The 24,866-nt window shown below is 42.8% G+C and overlaps 1 protein-coding gene across 2 annotated transcripts; it reads right to left on the reverse strand.

The window, feature by feature from the left end:
- On the reverse strand, positions 1-24,626 carry ZNF365 (zinc finger protein 365). Of its 2 annotated transcripts, XM_058542670.1 has the most exons (5): positions 24,577-24,626; positions 22,145-22,900; positions 8,991-9,171; positions 2,231-2,268; positions 1-1,513 (listed from the first exon to the last, which is right to left on the reverse strand). In XM_058542670.1, exons 2-5 carry the CDS (start codon positions 22,885-22,887, stop codon positions 1,252-1,254), a joined length of 1,224 nt encoding a protein of 407 aa, XP_058398653.1. In that variant the 5' UTR covers positions 22,888-22,900; positions 24,577-24,626; the 3' UTR covers positions 1-1,251. The 2 variants fall into 2 exon arrangements, with proteins under 2 accessions (XP_058398653.1, XP_058398654.1); XM_058542671.1 differs by lacking the exon at positions 2,231-2,268 and having other exon boundaries at positions 1,415-1,513.
- Positions 24,627-24,866: the final 240 nt, after the last annotated feature.

The raw sequence follows: 24,866 nt of genomic DNA on the forward strand, positions 1-24,866 counted from the left end.
TATATGTAATATTTGTGGACATAATTATTCTTGTTTCCAGAAGGATATCAGCACTTATAAACTCCACAGGAGACCTGATGATATTGCTAAATTTAACAAAAAAGTAACATGGAAATCCATTCTTGAAGAAAATTGTAAAGCAGGAGGTTCTTAACAGATGGTTCTTTGTGGAAACAAAGGCCATTTTAGGGAGGGAAGGGAGGATGGTCTCAGATTCTGGATCCCACATGCATTGTTTATTTCAGAAATTACTTTAGAAAGTGGTGTACAATGAAAACTTCAGATACTTGGTTGAAACGTAAGAACAAATATTCTAGTCATAAAAGGGCACAGAAGCAGCAGGAGGCAGAAAAGTTAGGCCAGCAAGAAGAAAGTCATGCCTACGGCTAACAGAGAGGCAGGCATCCATTCAAACCCTGAACTGGTGATGGCGCTGATCCAAAGGGTTGTACTGTCTTCCCCACCACAGGAGAAGCAGCAGCTATTAGGACAGAGGCCGGCAGCACAGTCTTAGGGTGCAGAGTACTCAGCCAAAGAGAGCAGAGGTGCACCGAAATTGGAATAAACATGCATCCAGGGAAACAAAAAGCCTGAATCAAACCGGAAAACAGTCCATCAAAATGAGAACTGAAGTCCGACTGAACGAGTCCCTGAAGCAACCCAAACACTGAAATCTTGATTAACCAGAATACTCGAGGAAACAAGCATGCTTATTTTGGAGGCTTCCAAATTAATTGAGGGGAAGGTTAGAAACAAACAAAAATACTTTTATTTTACTGCTACTAACAGAACTTTACATTCCCATTCCTTGCCTCACAATTTACAGAGCAGGGGGCACAGATGAATTTTTTCCCTGTACCTGACATCTTGTGTGGCCTTGGGTCTGAGAATGAATGACCACTGCATAGAATCCCAGATCTGGAAACTACTGGAGACTGGGCTAATTATTTTAGAAGTTGGAACTTTGTTTTACTAAAACTTTGGGATAAGACTGTCTTCATTTTTGAAATTATTTCTGTAATTTGCCTCTTGCTTCTAAAAAGGGGCTGTAAAAAAATTCTGGTTCACTGAGATTTCTGTTTGTTAAATTCTGGTTAATCCAGGCACCTGTATGGACATGAAATAAATTATTATACCCTTTGCTTTCCCAACGTGTCCTACTCTGGGATGTGCCCAAAAGAACATTACTCTTGGCCCCTAGAACAACATTCCCCAAAGCCCAGCGATGGTGGTCCAGAGCCACCCACCCCTTCAGATGATGTTCACGATTGCTGTTGGCTTTTTTTTGGCCATTTTGGGCCTGACGTTGCCTTTCCGGCTAAACCCCAGAAGCTCCCCTTTCTTCGGTGGTCTGCAGAGTTCTCTTGGGGACTCAGCCTGTTCGTGAATGGACTTGGCAGGCGGCACGCTGGCTCTGTCCTCCTTGGCTTTTTTCAGGTAGCTCCTTCCCTTTGGATGAAAATGGGCCTTGAGATCGGGGTGGTTACACACAGAATGTGGGTGCCCTCGGCTTCTACAGATGGTCAGGCAAGAGGAGGGAGATGAGCAGAAAGAAAGATTTCTTTAAATCCTGAAAAGAATAACAACTACCCATGGCACAACACCCCTGCATGCTAGAGTAGTGATAATGCTGCTGGTAAAACAAATAATATACATTGGTATTTTTTTCCCAAAAATTCCTGTGGCCTTCATGAAGTGGTCTCATGATACTAAATTCCCAGAGAGATATTACTAGTCCTATTTACCAGTGACAAAAACTGAGGCATAGAAAATTTAAATGACTATCCAGGAGAATACATACAGTTGGTCTACAGAGAAGACGGAACCAGAACCCATATCTCTTGACTCTTTACGTAACTACTAGGGGACTCAGACAGATCTGTAGTACAGCTATTATAAAGTATACGATCCATAGTATAAATGAATATATATAATGTAGTACACATACTACATTAATAGTACTGTAGAGCTATTATGACACTATATCTCAATAAGAAAAAGTTATACTATATAATACTGTAAAAATACTCTAGTACTACCATACTGCCATATACTAATAGACTATTAGCATAGTTAAAAGTCACATCCACATTTTAGAAAGTTAAGTACACAAGCATTTTTGCCTAAAACTCTCAAATCCATTTATATTATAGATATCATATAAAAAGCAACAGGAAAACGTATTGTGCAAACATTATCAAATGGCCCAAGTATAGAAAGATATACATACAGGCATTTGGGTTTCCTATTTGAGGAGATATCTGTAAGCTGAAGGAAAACAAATAAGAAAAAGCATTACTTCACTTGAAGGCTGGATTTGGTTTTAAAAATCTTCCTTGCTTGTATTTTTAAGAAAGTGTATTCCCGTTAAGGAAGCCAATAACTGCTGTCGGCAGCACTGCCCATGGACCACCCACCACAGCAGTGACCAAGAACGTCTCGTCCTCAGCCTCTGTTTACTCTGAGATTTCCAAGAAGCCAGTATCAGCAGATCTCAAAAATTTCAAAAAGTCAAAGAGCCCCCCAATAGAGCAATGTTTGAAAAAGCACGTTTTTAAAAACTGGAATGATGTGCCATTATTTCTTGATTGATTCAGGCTGTATTTGTAGCTAATTTACTACAGCTGTGGCTGGTCACAGTGCATCAACTAAGGGGGAAATTGGCATAAAATGTTTATTGCCTAAAATACAACATTTCTAAAATGAGAACATATGAAGACCAACTCCACAACTGTCCCTGAGGCCATCTATCATTGAGATTATTTTTCACTCCCAATAAAATATCTGCATGCACTTTCATGGCTGGGCTCAGAATATCATTTGCAGAATAAATTGATAATTATCATTTTGCGATCCAGATGTCACCATCCACTTTACAGGCAAACCCAGTGTGTTCCCAATCTTTAGTTCCTGACCTCCGTCATGCAGCCTTCAGTAAAATAAGCGGTGTCACGTCAGAAGGCAGACCAACAGAAGAAGAGGATGACAAAGGAAAAAGTGGAGAAAGGCCCATCTGAGTGTTGGGGCCCAGCGTGGAAAAGACACGTGTCCCCGCTATACTCAACCCAAGAAACCAAGCTCAGCGTAACAGGATCGCTCCTCAGGTTCTTCTGTCGGCAGTTTGAGCTTTAGGCAGGAGCCAATCGGAAAAAGGTTTCTCAAACTTTTGAGGGTCACGACCCCAGAAGGCAAGATGGGATTCTTGACTTCTGTCTTTTGACACAATCAGAAGTCTCCATTATTGTTGACCCTATTCATGTTGGCTGGGTTCGGCATGAGATTAGTAAATGTGAACAGAAAAAGTCACCTTCCATGCATGAAGGTCGTGAGGTTATGCAACATACAAAGGAGGTGGGACAGATCGCTCAGGCAAACACCAGGCTGGTAGCTTCTAGGAACCCTGAAGCCATCAGCATTTCCACCTTCTTGCCCTCCTGCCCCACCAGCACCAACGGGAGTTTCTCAGCTGGGCTCCTTGAGTGGACTTTAGTGTATGTGTAAACTGTAAAAAATTTACAGGGCTTTTCTTCCTTTAAATTCTTCCCTCCTTTTTTTAATACTTATTGAGGCATAACAAAATTTTTTCACTTTACGATATGTATGTATGTATGTAAGCATATAATTTGATGATTTATTGCATATGTATACATAATATCCTTTGGAATTTTATGCAAAATTGAGAGAGAGAGAATGCGCATTCCTTCTCTGGGGAAAAGGCCAACAGTGTTATCAAATGTTCAAAGGGGTCCCTGACTTCCAAAACGTTTTAAGAACTACAACTTTAGCGCCTATGAATGTCACTGACGGACCCTGCTGGGACCTGAGGAAATCAGAAGAACTGACTATGTCTTACAGAAAGGGAAATGCATTAATAAAGATAAGCCATAAATCTCACACAGACACATATATGCAGGTACCATAAACTGTGCATGTCTCTATGCCCCACACTGGGGAAAATACTGACCATATAACAAACACAATTAACCCTCAAAACAACCCCATGAGGTAAGCATTATCACCCTCATTCTACAGATGTGTATATACGAAGGCAGAAAAGTTGAGCAGCTGGTTCGAAGCCTCAATGCTTCACCAGTGTTGGGGCTGGGCTTCAGACCCAAGTCAGCACATTCCAAGCCCCAGCAAGACTTCACTCTGCACTGCCTCTCTACAAAGTACATGTTTGTGTTTATAAGAATAAGAGCAAGGAAGTGTGTACACAAAAAGTCAAGTGGAATCCATGGCTGGATCAGAATTTCTCCAGTGATCCTACAGATTAAGAGGTTTGGGGAGGAGGCGGGGCTCATTATCAGTCCCCATAGTGTTTCATATGCTCTCCTCCCTGTGAACACAAGAGGCCACTGTTCCTCCTGGTCCCTACAGCCTCAGGTGGATGGAAACACTCTTCCCACTCAGCCCATCTATCTCCATTTTCTCCTAGTCCAACTACTTTGCCTTCTTTTTGCTTAGGGAGAGGGGAGTCTGAAGATGGGAACCAAGAGAGTCCTTGATCAAGGTTCCAGGTTGGAAAAATATACATATTCACTGAGAGTCAATTGCACTGAGAGCCAATCTAAGTACTTCTAAAACACAAAGATGGTGTCTCAGGCTATGATAGGCTTGGGGAAACTGGACACCCAGCCCTCCTCCAACTTGCCCTTTGTGTAAACAGCAGCAGCATATACTCAGTTGTTCAGGCCAAAACCTTAGATTTATTCTTGATTCCTCTCTTTCCCTCACCTGCTAAATCTAATCCTTCAGCAAGGCCAACTGGTCTTGTCAATTCTACTCCCAGAGCATATCCTACACCCATCACTTCTCTATCTCCACTCTATCCAAGCTGCCATCCTCTCTCACCTCCACACCATAATAGCCTTCTACCCCCCTGTCATTCTTTCACCCCTCCAGTCAATTCCCCACAGAGTACACAGAGTGATTCTGCTAAAACATACATCACCTCTCGCTTAAAACATTCCAATGGCTTCCCTGTGGGCTCTGGAGTAGATCCCAACTCCTTTTGTGACCTAGGAGCCCCAGCACGATCTGATCATTCCCAACTCTCTGACTCCATCTCCTACCACTCAAACGTGCCAAGCTTGTTCCCTCCTAAAGTACTTGCATTTCCTATTCCTTTGTCTAGAACATTCTACTTCCAAATTTTCACAGAGCTGCCTCCTTCTTGTTATTCAGGCCACAGTGCAAATGTTGCCTCCTCAGCAAGGCTTTTCACTAACGCTGAAGTGGACATCTCAAACACACCATCTTACTTTTTTCTTTACAGTAGTTATCACTATACAAAATTATCTTCATTATGTGGTTACTTGTTCACCGTGTCCCCTCCTGAGAGTGCAAACCTCAACTACTCGTTTACAGCAGTCTCCTCAGCACCCAGTGAGCGCTGCATCTCCGATAAACATGTGTTAAATGAATTACTGCTAGTCCTAATTTAGCAACTGCAGGAAATAAATGCAACGCTTAAAATAAGATTATCCATGCTGTTTCATGACCTTCCACTTGAGCAGTTCTGTGAGTGATTTTGGCAGATGGGATATTAGGTCACTTTGTGTCTAATTCGACAGCATTTTTCAGAGCATAAAGACAAAATATCTGAGTAAGCATATTACATTTTTAGAAACCAGCCAGGTGGAAAAGAACATAAATGCTCAAGGGGATCAAGGGAAAGATACCGATGCCAAAATATTTTTTTCAGAAAAGGCACTAAATGTGAGGGGGAAGGAAATTTTTCTAGAGCACAAAAGAATCTTAAAGCTAGAAGACACCTTAGAAAGAAGCAACTTACATATCAACCTAGAAATTTCACTGCTCTCTGGAGGTGGTAATGAGGGAAAGAGGGAAGAGGAGAGAGGGAGGGAACTGGGGGTGGGTGGAAGAAGGGAGATGAAGAGGCTTGACATGGTCTTTGTAGTGTAGCCTTAGTGGACATGGTAGGAGCCGACTGTTCTGGAGGAAGGAGCTGAGGTGTTGGGGGAGGAGGTCAGAACGTTCTGCTCCATCCTGGGGGGCACTGGGGCAAGAAGCTCTCCTGGGTGGGGCTGAGGCTCCAGAAACCTGGGCATCTTGGTGCTCTACGCCTTCCCCAAGCTAGACCAAATAGGTTAACAAAGGTATGATTCAAAGTTTTTCCTGCTAAAAGCATCTAAGTTCTTCTGTGTATCTAGAGCCATAGATACCCTGGGAGGCCACACTTAACACTTTCATTACATCAAATACATGGCTCCTAACTTCATAGGTGAATGTATAGTATTCCAATGAAACAGACTAAGTAAAAAGGAGAAATGGTCTTAGGGTCTATAGACTGTCTCATAATGTGGTATGTTACGGTCCAAAGCAGAGCTTAGAGGATTTTACATGAAAACAGGGGAAACTACATCTGCTAAATGCTTTCAGAAATCAAACACTTCATTCCAGGTCTTCTCAGAGGAATGCATCCTCCCTCCAGTAGTCAGACAATTCACCCCACTACAGCCTGATCATGCCCTCCTAGCAGTCAGCTCTCACTTCTAATGCCCTGTTACAATCTTAACTGCACTTTATTTTATTTGAATTAGTCAATTCTTCCCTAGGTAGGTCAAATCTGAAGAAGGGAGATGAGAGCCAGCCCCGGCGGTCTACTGGTTAGGTGTGGTGCGCTCTGCTTTGGCAGCCAGGGTTCGGTTCCCGGGCATGGACCTACATCACTCATCTGTGGTCATGCTGTGGTGGTGGCTCACATACAGAAAGAGGAAGACTGGCACAGATGCTAACTCAGGGCGAATCTTCCTCAGCGAAAAAAGAAAAAAAAAAAGGCAGATGATGTCATGTTTGGGACATGGAGGACATAAACATAAATATTTATTAATGTCCTACCATATTTGTATGTATGTGTACATATGTGTATATGTATATATATGTATTTATGTGCATATATGTGTGCAAGGATATATATGTTGTGCATGCATGCACACATACATATAATTTTATATATACACATTTGACTAGAAGAGCTGAGATGCTGTTCTATTTCTGATCACATGGTACAGGAGGATGAGAAATAATGACCGGCTACGTCTTTTAAAAGGTGTTCAATTTTCAAGATGGAAAATTAAACTGAGCAGAGGAAGTACAGAAATATAAATAAAAGAGAGAACTAACGGGCTTCTTGTCTTCCTTCTTGCCTTCCACTGTTTTCTGTCTTTCTTTAAGATTCCTCTTGGCTTAGTAGTAAAATTTTATACATTTTTAGCTCTGGGTTACTTGTAAGCCTAAATATTGAAAATATTAATGCTATATTTTAATTTTAGAATTCCTAACCACCAAAGTCAGGTGATGATCAGAGAATTTAAGAGGCCAAAAGACCTCAGAGAGCATCTAGTCCAACTGCTTCATTTTATAGAAAAATTACAGATCTAGGAAGACAAACTGTCTTGCCCAGTCAGAAGCAGAGTGGGAATGATCTGGAAGCCAGGTCTCTTCACCTCACCTCTGGGGTCTGTGACCAAACCACAACTTCATACCACAACCCTCTCTTGAGAGAGGGCAAGATGGAGAAGAGGGCAGGAGAGGGCTCAGAGTGTCCCTCCAGACACAGTTAGTTATAACTGGACTCTCCCAGTTTCCCAAGGAGGTGACTGAGGAATCGAGGAGGGGAGTAAAAGTTCTCTCAGGAGATCACAGACACCCACCTAGAAAATATGTCATGTAGCTGAAATTGCTATGATTACACTTTCTGGAACCTCACAGATATAACAAGTTTACTTCCTCCCAGTCTACTTTTGTTCCTGACTGGAAAGTTCTGGAGCTTGCCTTACTGTACTGCTCTAAAGCTGAGTCTACATTATTACAGTAAGCACTGTGTAAGATTTCTTCATTTCTTTCCCTCCTTCCTCTCTTTCTTCCCTGTTGTCTGCCTCTCTCCCTGCCCTGTCTTCCTTCTTTTATCCACCTGCCGTTTATTTCATTCCTTATTATTTAACCATGTTTCCTTTTAGTTTTGGCTTCCAGAATGCTCAAACCAAACTTTTTTATCAACCAACAGCAACCTTGATAACCTTTTGCTTAGCACAAATGTTTCCTATTTTTCTTTGCCTTATATATATAGTCCATTTTGGGGAGAACTAAAAGAATCATTTTTAAATATTCTGGGAAGGAGGTAAGCATAAATAAAGTTGAATAGATAACAAAAATGTTATAAATAAACCAATTTGGGGTTTCAAAAATCCTTTCTTTGGCTTTGTTGTTTATACCATCAAGGAAATTATATGGAGGGCAAATATGACCACCCATCTCCCTCACCTAGAGTGTGGTTATTTGTACCTCCTCCTCTGACTCTCCAAAGAGATTAGGGAATCTTGATCAAGCCACTTATGAGAGTCTGGACCTTCATTCATATCCACAGTTCTCATCTGGACTCTGCGGGGTCCTTAAGTCCCTGAAACTATATGCAAAATTGTATGCAAAACTCTATTCCATAACAGAATTATCACCTGTGAATTTCTGTCTTTTTGAAAGCATACTTAAAGAATGTTTAACCTATAGAGACTACTGAATAGTGTTTTCCTTCCTATAAAGGGAAAAAAAAAAAAGGTATGTGGTTTAATCTTGCTTTACTGAGAAGGCCAAAGCTTTCATAAGATTCTCCAGAAGAGCTCCAAAACTGGATAATATCTTACGATCTACTTGAACACCAAGGTTGGGACAGATGATTTCTTTGGATATTCCAAACTCTGTTATTCTACAATATAAACATATTTCTACCAATTCAGCTTGGCGTGGAGTCGGAGGGTCAAGAAGAACTGGAGACTACGCATCTAGGATCTTGCTGACTTCCAGATGTCTTGGATTCACCGGTATCACTTTCGTAACACAGGCACAGCCGTGCTATGACATCCTGAGAGTCCCTGCGAGTCCCTCCCCAGTTCCCTTTTCCTCTGCCTTGACCCAATCTCACCATACCCCAGGACCTCAACCTTGGTGGCTGGACCTGCGCGACTTACCACGTGCTCACTGATGTCTTGGCCGAGGCCGGCAGCCCGCTGGCTTTGATAGTACTCTAACTGCTTTTCCGCCAGTTCTACCCGTTGCAACAGGTTCTCAATAAAGTCCTGGAGCCGAGCTTTCCCTTGAACCTCCTTCTCAGTTGCTGCTTCGAGGAAATGGTTGAATGTAACAACTTCTCTGCGAGGAAAAATGTCAGAATACAAAATGGAGAAATGAGACAGGAATTCATTCATTCAACACATATTTATTGAGTGTCTACTGTGTCAGATACTGCCCTGGGCAGTATGGCCACAGCAATGAGAAAAGAGATAAAATTCAATTTTAGTGATCACATTTAGAGATTACATTTTAGTAGAAGAAGACAGTCACTATAAAATGCACAAATAAATATATATGTCAGGGAGAAAAATGAAACCAGGCGCAAGGGAACAGAGAGTAACAAAGGAAGGGAAGGAGTGAGAGATATTTCAGGAAGCAAAGTCAGGGAGGACCTTTTGGATGGGGTAACATTTGAACAGACACTTGAAGGAAGCAAGGACTAAGCCATGCAGACACCTGGGAAGAGTAAGCAGGGCCCTCGGAGGGACCCTGCAGACAGGTCCGAGGTACAGCAAGGAGGGCTGCGTGGCCGGAGCAGAGCAGGGAAAGGGGAGGACAGCAGGAGCAGCAAGCCAGGTAGGGCCTCACAGATCACTGTGAGGACTCCAGATTTCATTACAAATGAGAAAGGAATCCACCGGACGCTTTTGAGAAAAGTTCTGACTTACATTTTAAAAGCATGGATATTGGGGGAGAACAGACTACAGGGAGGGAAGGTATGGAAGAAGCCATGCTCAGCTCCAAAGTGCATAAAATGAGTCACCTTGTCCAATAGTGAATTTTTGAGCTAAGAATGAAACAGCCCAAGAAATGCCATTTTGAGGTAAGTCCAAGGTCCGTTGGGAAAGCTATTTTAGCTGACATAGGAGAAGCAATGTGCAGGTTGCCCTTCCCTAAAAGTTAAGCAAAATACCTCAGACCATACTCCCGATAATTCCACATAATTCACTGTGACTCACAAATCCAGAAAAAATTTAATTACTTTAATATTTTATCTTCTTTTTATTTCTAATGCAAGTATGAAAATAACACTTTCTTGATTTATAACTACATAAGGTCTTTATTTAAAAATTCAAACACATTAAAATATAAAGAAGAAAATACCACCTGAAACTCCATTATCCTGAGACCACCACCATTAACATTTTGGTAGCCATCCTCAGGAGTATCTCTGTGAACACACACACACACACACACACACTTTGGCTTTTTCTCAGGCCAAGCACCAGGTAATCAGCACTACCAATAGGTGTATATTATCACAATTCTCTTCATCTGATTTGCTCACTTAAGAAATCATGAAGATCCTTTCAGCCATCCCCTTTGTATGCTCTGCCACCCCCACTGGGGCTAATGAATTCCATAATTTTACTACCTGTCAGACATAGTATTTCTTTTATGTGTCTTCAAAATGTCTCTCAACCTTCAAGGAGTGGCCCCTCATTTTTCTGCCATGTTCAACTTACGCAGAACCAAGATTCTAAAGACTCTGATCGTTGTCCCCCCAGCCTCTTTCATTTTAGATAAATGAATCTTATTTTTGTATCTAACCTCATGCAGTTGTCCTACATAGTCAACTAAATTTATTGCCTTCCCTGCATCTCGCAACCTCCACTTGATTTTTATTTTCCACCAAGCTCCATAATTTCTTGAGAGCAGAACTTCAGGGAAGTACGGCCCAGGAAGTCAGTTTCACAGAAAGTCTTTGCAAAACAGCTGGTAGTAGCTTCCAGCTCCTCTGCTCTGTACTAGTCATTGTGCCACTTCTATAATTAGTCATGATTTTACTCTCTCAAATATATTATGGCACACTTGGTCATACTGAAACTTTTCTGACACGTCCTACTGAGTCTCTGCAAAACCTTGGGAATTATATATTTATAAAAACAGAAAAGAGACTGGTCCTAACAAGGATTCACTGAAAGAATTGCTCATTATACCCGCCCCTTTTTTTCTGGTTCTAGTTTTCTAGTTTCTAATAAATATTCACATAAGAGAAATAAGCCTCCTTTTGGAAAGGACTTTTCTTTCATCAGCAAGTTTCAAGTTTATTTCCAGATGTTTCCGTATGAGCCCTGAATTGAAGACGAGCACTTTCCAAGCTGTTCAGGCCATGGACACAAGCCAATTTTCAAGCTCTACTGTCATTCCGCTTTGATGTGCCTCCTAGGTTTGTCACAAACCTTAACTAGCAGCAAAATAGTGGCGGGTCCGTCCAGGTGCTACATTTAGCCCTTTCATGGTTCCTAGTCATTGTTGAGATCCTTTGGATGGAGTATCTTCAGAGCTCCAAAGCACCACCAAAAACAGAGCCCAGGAAAATGGCTACTTCTTCCTCTTTCCAACATTCATTAAGGCTTCAATTCATTTGGCGTCAAGCCATTATAGAGACTTCCTGGGTGATACTTATGGTAACTTACTCATGAAATAGTCTCCAAATTGTACTTAACAGAAAACAACCAAAAACCTACAACCCTCTTTCCCACCAAAAACAAAAATATAGAAAAAAGAGCCTAGTGTTTTTTGTTTTTCAATTCATTTTGGTTTATAATATTTACTATATTGAACTGATTAAAGGTATATTTCACATTTATTATGGAAAATATGAAAATTGACCTATTGGAGGATCTAACTGAGCAAAGGCTATTCAGTTTTTTGTTCTCTGCTCTAAGCCTCTCACTCAGTACAATACATGACACACATAAATATTCAATAAATATTTGTTGTAATTAATGTTTGAAAAGGACAAGGAAAAAACAAAAAATGAACCATAATCCCACCACCCAGAGGTAATTACTGTAACGCCCTGGTATATTTTTTCCAGTCATTTTTTTCTCTATGCATATTTAGTATCTTTGGGCTTTTGGGCTGTACAGTTTAGATATTTGATGGCTTAATCCCACAGGATTAACATCTCAAAAGCAAGAAAACAAATCTGAATGCAATACAGTTTATGATTGTGGCTGTATTTTTAAATCATGTAATGTTTTACTACTGGTTCCACATAAAACTTTTACAAATTAACATTAATGCTCCTCACTGACCGTGGAGTGTTATGTCATGTAGAAGAGCAGCATCTTTTTCAAACCTCCTCTTCATTCAATTATCTTGTGCCTGAAGCTGAGAACTTAATACCCTTTGTATTTTTCAACCAACCCAGCACCAATGCTAACCCAATTTCAGTTTATGGATGTTTCACATCAAGTTAAAAAAAAAAATTAAAAACAAGGCTGATGATTTCATTTTAAAAGAGAAGTTACACAAGACAACGGCTGGAGAAATTAATCATACTGAGATTGCGTTTGGGGATCTGTATTAGACAAAAACAGTAACAAAAACCAGTGACTAAGTGTGGAATAGCATGTGTACAACTTCAGATTCCCCTTTCACATTCTGTTCAGTGCGGATTAACAATATCCAGGAACACCTCTTATTTCCCCAAGGAATCTGGGGAATTTCCAGAATGGAAAAGAAAGAGGATTAACCACTTGCATTTGCAACCTCTTTAATAATTATACTCCAAACAGTAAAATATCCATAAAAAGTGTAAGACAGGCCAATGGATTTCAATGTAAGGGATAACAAAATATTCACTGATATGATTTCAGATTCCATGTTGCAATTAACCTGTAAGAAACTACCAACTGTCAAGTTTTGGCATAGTATCAAAGCGGAATATCCACTATTCTCTGGAAAGGCTATTAAAATGCCCCTCCATTTTCCTCCTATATATTTGCGTGAGATTGGATTTCCTTCATCTACTTCAACCAAAACAATAAATTTGCAACCAATTAAACGCAGAACTAACAAGGTCCAGTCGCATTCTATTAAGCCAGACATTATAAATATTCGCAAAACTTATAAAACAATGCCACTCTTTTCACTAAATTCTTTCTGGGAAAAGAGTTATTTATATGTTAAAATATGTTATTTATGTTAACAAGTAATGGATTTCTCATTGCTATTTTTAAATGAATTAATAAGAGTTTTTTAAATTTCTAAGTTTTAATTTCTAATACAGTACAGTCAGGTGCTGCATAACGTTTCGGTCAACAAAGGACCGCATATATGATGGTGGTCCCGAGGGGCCCGCCCTGTGGCATAGCGGTTAAGTGCCCGCACTCCGCTGCTGGCGGCCTGGGTTCAGATCCTGGGCGCACACCGACACACCGCTTGTCAGGCCATGCTGTGGTGGCATCCCATATAAAGTGGAGGAAGATGGGCACAGGTGTTAGCCCAGGGCCAGTCTTCCTCAGCAAAAAGAGGAGGATTGGCATGGATGTTAGCTCAAGGCTGATCTTCCTCACAAAAAAAAAAAAAAAAATGATGGTGGTCCCGTGAGTACCATACAGCCTAGGTGTGTAGTAGGCTATACCATCTAGGTTTGTGTAAGTACACTCTATGATGTTCACACAACAATGAAATGGCCTAACAATGCATTTCTCAGAACGTATCCCCACTGTTAAGCAAATACATGACTGTAAATATCGATAGATAAAACCCACACAAACAAAAGCCTTTGGGGATCCTCAGATTTTTTTTTTTTAGGAGTGTAAGGGGAAGTGAAGCCAAAAAGTTTGAGAACTGCTGCCATACTGTGTACCAGAGTGATCCTGAAGCTCAGAACTCTGGAGGGTGGACAACGTGGGCTAGAACACTAGTAAGATGCAGCCACAATCCATACGTTTATTTATTCCATTATTCAGTAACTCAATATTTACTGAATGCTACCAGCTACTGGGCTTAGTGCTGGGGCACTCATGAACCCATGACTATCTTCATGAAGCTCACTGTCTAACAGGGGTCAGCCACCTTTTTCTATGAAGGGCCAGGGAGCAAATATTTTAGGCTCTGCAGGCCATGCAGTCTCTGTCGGAACTACTCAACTCTGCCCAGTGCAAAAGAGCTGCAGATAACATGTAAACAAATGAGTGCGGCTGTGTAACAATTTTTTTTATTATTTTACTTTATTTATGGACACTGACATTTGAATTTCATATAATTTTCATATGTCATGAATTATTATTTTTCTTTTGAATTTTTTTCAATCATTTTAAAATATAAAAACCATCCTTAGCTCACGGGCTCCACAAAAACAGGTGGCAGGCTGGATCTGGCCGGTGGTGTGCTGACTCCTGATGTAGTTAGAGAAGCAGACATTAAAAGAACAAATACTGGAATAAGTATGTAATCACAAAGCTGAGCCAAATATGACTAAGAAAAAGAATAATATGATGCTATCAGACAGAAGAGTAAAAAGACTTGTGTGGTTTCATTTTAGGTTCTCAACCCTGTGACTCAGAATATGGTATGAAAGCTGGAAGGCCAGATGAGAAGACAAGGGCAAACCTGAGGGAAATTCAATCAGGGTGTGGGTACCAACCAGCTGTGGGGAAATTAACTAACTGATCCTAGCCTACTTCCAGCCCCATCTTTTATGACTTTTTTTTTTTAAAGGTTAAATATGATTAAATCTAAGGTTTTAAGGTTCAGTGGGAAATTTGCTTATTGAAAGCAATATTTGATACTAAAGGAAAAAATACCAGTGTAGTATAAGAAACTGGCCTGAAGTTCATTATTATGCCAAATGATTTGCAGACCTAGAAATCTGTCAGTATCCTGAGATTCACAGACATTCAGATACAAACACAGTAGAAGGAGCATTGAGTAAAAAAGCCCTCTCAGGACAATTAAGGCTTTATTTAGAAGAAATATTTGTTCACTCATGCACTCATTCATTTACAGGATGGTCATGAGGTCTGAAACATAAATATTATTGAACCCCCTCTGTTACTTCTCCTGAGGCAGGTTACAGACAAGTTAATTCACAAAAATCCTAGACATACTATTATGTGAACAACACACCCTAGAAGCAGGTGAGGAGAGAGTAGTAGAGAGGAAAATGCATATTAATGCACTGTGGTGCTCCCTGCAATGTTACGTAGGCATTGAACTACGCACTGTTAACGAAGGACAGCACCCTCATCATATCACATGTTGTAATCTACTATCAATAAACCATTTATTATGTCTATTCCCCCAAGTTTCCAGCTTTCATGGCCATCCTGTAGCCTTGTGTTCCCCTTGGGCCCATCAATGCACCTCACCACCCTCTCTGCTCCAGCATCAGTGAACTCTCTGTAGCCAGACCAGGGTCCCTCCCCCTGCCCTTCTCAAGCCCAACTCTTAATGACCCCTCCAACCTGAGGGTTCTCCTGCTAGGAAGCTTTCCCAGACAGATGCCTAGGTGTGGGTTAGGTGACCTGTGTTCTCCCGCAGAACCTCCCACCCTATCACAGAGCACACTGCAGAGGACTAGTTGTGCCATCTACCCCACTCCACTGTAAAGTCAGTGAGTTCAGGGACCCTGCCTGCTCCCTCACTGGGGGACCCCCAGCACCTAACATGAGCCCAGCGCACAACAGAGGCTCAGCAAATTTCTGATGAATGCGTAAAATGTGCAACTACATCTCTAGTTGAAAATCTTTAATTGATGAAAAGATCCTTAGGTTTCTTTTTAACTTGTTCCAGACAAGTACTGGGGCATAAAACCAGTAAGAAACCTATAATACAGGTACCTCCTACAGGAGTGGGGGCGGGATCTAATATTGATGGCTCTCTTCTATTCTTAACACTTTAACATCAGCTTCTCGTCCCAAAGGTACAGCTCTACCAAGTTATTTAAATTTCATTTTAGAGTACTGATTTATGAACCTCTTCAGAGGTATGTGAAATGGTAAAAATACCTCTGGCTAAAAACAGCCTAGCTATTGATCACAGAGCACCTGAGACAGACTGTAATGTCAGCCACGAGACAAATCCTGAAGCCAAAGTTGACCACCTCCAAGCACCGGGACGCTGGCTGCAAACTCAGAGCTCGGGTACGCTCTTGTGTACCCCATGGGGCCCCACAGGGTGGAATCTGCACCTGCGGCAGGGCTGGGGCCATGTTACACCTCTACTCGTGTCACCGGCCCTTTGCCTCGTCTTTCTTTTTTGGCTTCTTTGAATAAACCAAGAAGGATATATTTCTTATTAAGGATTTAAAAAATAACGAGAAGGGGCCAGCCCGGTGGCATAATGATCAAGTGCACACGCTCTGCTTCAGTGGCCCGGGGTTCACAGGTTTGGATGCCAGGCGTGGACCTATACACCACTCACCAAGCCATGCTGTGGTGGCATCCCACATATAAAGTAGAGGAAGCTGGGCACAGATGTTAGCCCAGGGCTAATCTTCCTCACCAAAAAATAAAAAATGAGACAGTCAAATTATTCTTATTGATTCTAAGTAGATCAACACTACATTCTAAGCTCCTTAGGCCAGAGAGAGAGAGAGAGAGGGGTTCGGGGGAGGGGAGGGAGAGAAAGAGGGAGAGACAAACAGAAAATTTTTCCTAGGTCTCCAAATTTCACCATATGACATCCCTAAGAGGGCATATTTGACATCCAGTTTTTCCTACCTTAGTTTGTTAGTTGCATGGAACACAGCCTGGAAAGAGGACCTCATTTATATAAATGCATCAAAATGTGGAGCAAACAGACCCCTTCCTGTCCCACTGAACTCAACATCTAACATGAGTTTTCTTGACCTGCTTCCTAGCTATGGATCAGTCTGGAGACCAAGTTGTCTACTCACTGCTTTAGTAGATCAAAAATGGGAAAGACGTAATCCAGCTGCAAGAGGGTTTAGCTGTGCAAAGCAAGCTACCAAGTCAAACTTAAAGGCCAGCGTTCCACAGCAGACTTTGGATAGAAACCTAAATGGACATTACCTGGCTCAGGCCACCTCTATTCGTCTCTTTAATCATACCTCTAATGATCTTTTTAATGTCCATTTTTAAACCTTCTAGCTATTCCTGCCATGAAAGCAGGAAGTGGACTCATTTGGTTTACCACTGTATGACCAGAACCTAGAACAGTATCTGACACTCAGCGAGTACTCAATAAAGATTTGCCTTCTGGGTGACTCAAGGCTGGCAACAGGGCAAATGATGAAGGAAGAAGGGAAAGATTATATCTATTGCAGCTCGCAAGGGAGCAGGATGGAAATTAGAGATGGAATTACAAAGAGGCCCCTCACCGTAGTCAAAGGCTGCCAGGGGCATGTGCTCCTCCCTGACTGGGCATGGACATCCAGAATCAAGTTAAAACTTCCAAGTTAACCTTACTGGAAGTTAAAAGCCCTGGGCTGGTGTTCCAGAAGCTTAATATCATAACCATACTTATGACAGCACCATTTCCCCATTTCCCAGCACCTTTGATGCCAGCTGACATTTTCTTTAATCTCATCAGAAAAATAAATGATGTCACCATGGCAGCCCTCTCAAAATAGCAAAGAAGCAAGCCCGTTCCAAAATGGGCCAGATTCAGTATTACATAAGTCTTGACACTTGGGGCAAACAGCACATTTTCAAAAGTCTAGCTGCGACACAGTGAATTAATGGAAAAAGCACTCAGCGGTGAGACAGGGAATGTGGGTTCCAGTTTCAGCTTGGCTACTGAATTTTTGTCCTTGGAGAAGTCATCCCACTGCTCTGGGCCTTATTTTCCACATCTGTAAAATGAGGGTGTTATCCTGAAGGAGACAGGGGTTACCTCCACTACGAAAATTACACAGTCCCCACAGGGGTCGTCTCTAACAGTCACCTCCCTGCTGTCCTTCAATGTCACTCTCCTCAGGCCACCAATGCAAACCCTGCCCTTCCTCCTCACTCCCTCAGTGTCGCCTCTCCAAATAGAAAAATCCGTTCTCTGACATTTCATCGACTTGAAACCATGGCTTGTATTTAAGCACTTGTTCAAATCAAGTTTGAACACAGGTGTGTTCAGGGGTATGTTTTATTCTTCCTGTATAGAGTGTAAGCTCCTTAGAGAAAAAGACCAAGAATTTTATGTTCCCCACACACACCTAGTACAGTCCTGGGCACAACACAGGTGCTCAGTCAGGACTTTGCAAACTCGCCAGCAGAAAAGTGTGCAAATAAATTTAGGATTACCATTATTACACTGATGTTCTCTAAAACCCAGGTGAGCAGCTCAGCCAGGAATCAGCTACTCTCCCCGTCCATCCTCTCCTGTGAAGGGATACCTGGCTGCAAGGTTGGCCAGGATTGATTTACCTGATTACGGGCAGTGCTACCCTACACTTGAATACAAGAGTATTCAAGAATACTCTTGAATATGTAAACACCTGTTTCCATAGGACTTTTAAAGTTGCACAGACTTCGTGAAGATGATTAGCAACTTCTTTCATGGATTTACACTCCAGAAACAGATACAGTCACGCGCAACACAATGACATTTCAGTCAATGATGGACCACATATATGACGGTGGTCCCATAAAATTAGTACCATATAGCCTAGGTGTGTAGTAGGCCATCCATACCATCTAGGTTTGTGTAGATACACTCTATGATGTTCTCACAATGAGGAAATTGCCTAATGATGCATTTCTCAGAACATATCCTTATCATTAGGCAATGCGTGACTATACTTCTCTATGGAGGTACAATGAGACTCACCGGCACAAAAGCATAAAATATTGCCAATTCGAACAACCTCCTCTGCTATACAGCATATATATGACTTCTACAGTCTGAGGTGATTCAGTCTACAGATGGACTCAGGGCAGAATCGGCCCTCAAGACTTACTTGTTTGAAAGAAAGGATCTTAAAGTTGAGGGAAAAATCCATAAGCAAGAGAGTGAATGTTAAATACTAGATGTTCGCATTTTTTTTAACTGAATCTACCATGTGTGTCTCAAAGGGTCCCCAGAGTTTAAGTCAATTTGTGTGTGTGTGTGTGTGTGTGTGTGTGTGTGTGTGAGGAAGATTAGTCCTGAGCTAACATTCGATGCCAATCCTCCTCTTTTTGGCAGAGGAAGATTGGCCCTAGGCTAACATCTGTGCCCATCTTTCTCTACTTTACATGGGACGCTGTCACAGCATGGCTTGACAAGCGGCGCATTGGTCCATGCCCGGGATCCGAACCTGAGAACCCCGGGCCGGGCCACCAAAGCAGAGAGCACGAACTTAACCACTACACCACAGGGCTGGCCACTTAAGTCAATTTTGAATGGGACTGTAACCACCTATTTCTCTCACAAATGGGCCTCAAGAGCTCATTTGGAGGGGTTTAGAAGTGGAGCACAGCTCCCGGTTTGTTCCCTGGTCAAATAGAGTCTTTCCATATCTGAAAGGTCACCTCTTTGGTGGAAGGCACAACTCTGTGAGGGATGCTGAGGAGGGAAGGGGCACGGCCCAGCCAGGCAGATCTAGTCAAATTAACCCAGCTGCAGGGGTGTGGCAGATGGGCAGCTGGCTCACTCTGCGTCCCCATTTCAGGCGAGGGGGGCAGGGAAGGCTGGACACTGTAGACACTAAGGGCACAGGCCACAGTCGCTCTCTTAGACCAAGAGCTCCACTGTCCTTCCTGGAAACAAGACTCCTTCAGTCCTATTTTATGTACAGAAAGAGTGATTATTTGAGGATTGAACACAGAAACTGATGGGACAGGCCAAATGAAGGCTTACAAAAATAAAGACTTTGTTTATTTTATGTTTAAAAGCTTAAGGTAGTTTCACTGTATTTTCATTTTAAGTGTGTGTATCTTTTTTTTAATGTCACTGCTTTTTTTTCCTGGTAGCCTAAGTGTCATACTAAAAATCAATTCATAATTTACCCTCAGATATACTCACAAAAACGTGAACAAAGATGAAAGTAAAAGGATGTTAACTGAGGCACTACAGTTGTACATTGGCTAACGATGGGGATATGTTCTGAGAAATGCATCATTAGGCAATTTCATTGTTGTGTTAACATCATAGAGTGTACTTACCCAAACCTAGATGGTATAGCCTACACACACCTAGGCCAGGTGGTACTAATCTATGGGATCACTGTCATATATGCAGTCCATTGTTGACCGAAACGTCATGATGCGGTGCATGTACTAGGAAAATGGAACAAAACCATGTATTCATAGATAGCAAATTTGATTGAATCAGCCATGATACATCCACACCACGGAATACCATGCAATAGCCAAAAGGAACGACATAACTGTATTTAGTGCATGAATGATGCTGACAACATACTATGTGAAAACTAAAAAAACTTCATACACAAGTGGCAGAACAGTACGTGTCATGATTCCATTTGGGAAAACACAGCAAGTCTATGTGTGTTTAAAGTACATATGATTGTGTGCTCACAGGAAAGGTCTATAAGGACATTCACTGAACTAAACAGTGGCTGTCTCTGGAGGATGGGATGGGGTATGCCTGGAGAGGACAGAGGACTTTTAACACAATTCTACCCTGTTAATTTTTTTTTTAAGTATGTATTAGTTTTTCACTTGGTCCTTAGGTGACAGTACTGGATTAACCATAACTCATTATCATTACTGATCCACACATGGCCCATTTTTACTTAAGTTAGTTCAGCTATTTTTAATAATAAAGCACTCGAACTCAACACCCAGAATAAAAGTTAGATCCTTGACGATAAGCTACATCTAACCACATGTTCCCCCCACCATGATACTGTCTTTCCATACTCCAGGTAATCAGCACCCCAAATCCCATGTCCATTTTTACTTGTGTAATTAATAAATAAAATGCAAGAAACACATGCAAACAACCTGGTTGCCTTTTAAATGCACTGTTCTTGAATCAAACAGAAATACCACAAAATTTAATTCGAGGCTTTTCTCTGCACATAGGGCAACTCCAGCCGCCATTTTTCCAGTGGTGCAGTGTTGGTGGCCGGCCACCCTGGTGGCCATAACGGGTCAAGGCACTAACTTTCCACCAGGAAGGACCAGAAGCCAAGACAGCAACACTTTAGAGATTGTCTCCCTAATAGCAAAGTAAATCAGTGGCTGATTCAAATCTGTCCTCACTATGTAATTAAAAAAAAGTCTCGTTGAGCAAAGCAGGATTTCCCTCTAGGTAGAATGGAAGCATTTAGCGATAGCTAGTGAGGATCTCTTTAATAAATAGGGTTTCTCAGCCTCTTACCAAATGGAGGAAGCTTTAATTACTACATTTTAAGAGACAACACAAGACAGAAGAGTGCCAGAGGGCAAAGAAAGCACAAAATTAAGTCAATCTCTATGATAGAACTCAAATTATTTGGAAACCTTCCTTCTAGTATGTTTTAGTCTATCAATTTTTATGTTCCTTGATTCTATGAATTCTGAGCCTCCATTTAAAATTAAATCCACCATTCTGCATTTGGGAAACACACTGCATTGTTACACATACTTTTCTAGTTTGGGTTGAATCCATACTTACTGATAAGGAAATGCTTTCCCAAGTAAGATGATTTTTAAAGTAATAGCTTCTCTGATCACTATAACTTGTGAAAACCAGCATCAATTCTTTGCAAGCAGGCATGACTTATTCTAGTATCTCATATCATTTTACAAAAAGAAAATTCTCAAACTTACATCATAGAAGTACAGCAATCTCAGAAAGTTTCCTCTGGGTTTCCTAATGTCTGCTTCTTCCAAATCAAAATTATAATTAAATGGATTCTCAGCTATCAACATTTAATTAACATGGGCTGGTAAGCCCAACAGCAAAGAAGCCAAAATTATTTGTATTTAGAGCATATTTTTATACTTGAATAAGACAGCATCTCATGTTCTGGACTTTATTACACGGCGGAGACTGTCAAGAAGGAATGGCCCCCCCCAGCCCTTTCTGCCTTCCCATTCAGCTCCCCCCAACACCAGTTGGTGCTTGGAACGGATCCCACCACAGACAGACTGCGCTACTCTTCTCTCCAAAAACATTACCTGTAGTTTACAGTTTCCAAGGTGAGAAGGAATTAGATATTTTGACTTTCATGTTGCTAGGCTGCAGACCACAGAAAGAGATGGTAAATAATAAATATTAAAAGCCTTGTGCCTCCTACGTTCAACTAAATGGATGAGAAATGCAGCCCAGGTACCCGCAAGTAATAAAAACCAAACCTTGCTCAACGTTTGCTTGCCACTTGGGGGAGGAGCCTACAGCAATGGCATCCTGTCCCAGCGGTACTTACTCCTCTTTCCTGAGCAGCTCCTCCTCGGATTCAGTCAGGCGCTGCCTGAGCACCGCGATCATCTCCACGGCCACCTCCACCTGTCTATTCAGGGCCCGCTCGCGTCTCTGAACTTCCTGCTTTTTCTGAGTCAGCTGAACAAAAGCTGCCCGAACTTCCAACAGTTCGGCAGTTTTATGGGCCAAATCTTTGGTGAGTTTATCGATTCTCTTCTCAATGGTCCTGTCCACGGCCTCGACCATCCGATTGAACTTTTCTCTGATATGTGCCTCAAAAGAAGCTTTGGTGTCTGGGGTGGGAAGGCCGGGACTCGACCTCGGCCCATCCAGCGAGTCTGCACGGAGGTCCACTGCAGTGTAGGTCTGCACATAGGACACAGGTCTCTCCGCCACCACTTCGAATGGCTTCCTGTCCTTGGAGTGTTCGTGCGAAACGCTATACAAGTTAACATAGCTCGGCTTCTGCTTCACCACGTTGCCACAACTCTGCAATTTTCCCTGTTTCAGGGGCTCTGAGGAGGTGACTAGGTCTGTGTCTCTGAGGGATGGAAAGAGGCTGCATTTTGTCAAGAGGGTTCTTTCCTGGTAGCTGTGACTGAATTCCAGATGGGCCCTCAACGACGACAGGCTTCTAAATCTGGTATGGTCTCCACACCTCGGGCAGCGGAAAGGCAGGCACACAGCAACATTTTCCAAGGACTCCTGCCAGGGGTATCTGCTTTCCTCAAAAGCCTTCTGTTGCATTACTCTAAAAGTCCTGGGCAGAGGAAAACAAAACCGGTAGTTTACATGTCTTGTTTAAAAAATGCTACTGAAATGATTGTTGCTGCTCATCTTCACCAGGGCAGAGGCCTTTTGGTTTCAAATGACTTTTGCAGACAATACCTTATGTTAAAACTAAAACCTACAACCCATGGGCCAAATCCAGGCAGATCCATCTGTTTCCATATTGTCTACTGCCGTTTTTCCACTAAACAACAGAGGTGAGTAGCTGAGACAGAGACTCTGTGTCCTGCAAAGCCAAAAATACTTACTATCTGGCCTTCAGAGAAAAAGTTTGGCAACCCCTGCCTAGGATAAAAAAGGTGGGTAACATTCCCTTTTCACAGATGAGAAAACTGGAGCAAGGAGGTAAAGTAATTAATCCAAGGCCAGATGGGAAGTGGCAGACCCAGAAGTGGAATTCAAGTTCCCTGCCCTCCTGAATTTCGTACACTAACTACAAAACCGTGCCCTATTTTACTGATACACCCTGATAAACATGAAGACACAGAATGAGGAAAATTCACATGAGTTGTCAAAACAGGTCCTAAGCTCAGCGATCTCTCCTCCAGTATAGGAAAGACATTACTTTAATTAGGCACAGTGGCATTAAGCACACAATCAGCTGAAAATTTTTCCACCTGAGATTTTTGCCCTTAATTCGGTCCTTTAATTATTGCTGTGATGACACAAATCAAATGTTATCTTAACAATAATGGCCGTCCATATTCCATATTTACTGAAATTTGGGAACCCAATGTGTCAAATATCATATGACCTAAGTTGGGCCACAGCCAAGACTATTAAAATAGTGTGTTCTGGATGGATTTCTCTTGTTTCTGATCCTGTTTTAACGTAACAACTTCTAGAGATGGCCAATGTGAGAACCAGGTAGGTATCAGCATACCCTCTTCTAATAACAGGAAGTTTTATTTCCTGGTAGGAATTTACCTTCGCCCTAGCAACAGATGACTACTAGCAACCCAATGCTGCAAGCAGCGCGTGTCTATTCCCTCCAGGAATGGTTTCTACTTAAATGTAACAAGCACTGGGCCCCAAAAAGAAGGAGCTAAGGGTCTGATAAGTGTTGTTATTGGGCCCTCAACCACTTCAAAAGCAGAGGTGCAAGTGGTCCCCCGACAACCAGGCAAAGCTTCCAGGTTACTGAGCCTCTGGCCCCAAGACAGGGGAACCTCTTCCTGTGCTACACCGGGTTGTTTAACTACCGGTTTTCTGGGGATGGGATGCAAACCCTGGCCGAAAACGCAAGCGAGTGGTGAAGAAGGGGAAGTCAGGATTCTAGGGGGCAATGGGAAAGGGGTGGCATTCTTGGATGGGGAAATGGGTAACCACACACTCCGGGAGTACGCAAGCTTTCAGGGGCCCAGCGGAAACCTCAGTCCACCGGGTTAGCAGAAAAGCCCTCATTTCCTCCACCTGAGCAGGGCAGGCTGGCAATGACCCTACCTGGGGGTCCGACTCTCCCCATGCCCGCTCCGCGGCATGCCAGCCCGCAGGAGCCTGAGTGGGTAAGTGCGCACGCGAGTTCCTGCAGGTGGGGGCCGAGAAGCCCAACTCCCCGCGGTGCAGAGGGGACGGGACCCCCTGCCCAGCCCCGGCCAGCACCCTCTGCCGGGCCGCAGGCGCCCATGCCCAGGGGCCGCCACTTACCCGACTTGTTGCTGCAGCTGCAGCCGCTGTTGCTGCCGCCGCGGCCGGTGCTGCTGCTGCGGGAGCGAAACGGTTTTCAGCAGAGCCGTAAATCAGCCCCAGCCGGGCCCGCTCCCACCCCCCGCGCGCCCCGGCGCCGGGACCAGCTGCGTCCAGGGCGGAGCGTGGTGCGGGCCAGCGGGGGCGGCGCGCGGCTGCCGGGGACCCGCGAGCCCGGAGAGCGAACGCCCTGGGGCGTCCTGGAGCGCGTGGCCCGCGGGTGGCACCCCCGTCCTGCCCAGCCGCCGCGA

Source organism: Diceros bicornis, chromosome 6 (assembly GCF_020826845.1).
Source record: "Diceros bicornis minor isolate mBicDic1 chromosome 6, mDicBic1.mat.cur, whole genome shotgun sequence".
In the NCBI taxonomy this organism is placed as follows: domain Eukaryota; kingdom Metazoa; phylum Chordata; class Mammalia; order Perissodactyla; family Rhinocerotidae; genus Diceros; species Diceros bicornis.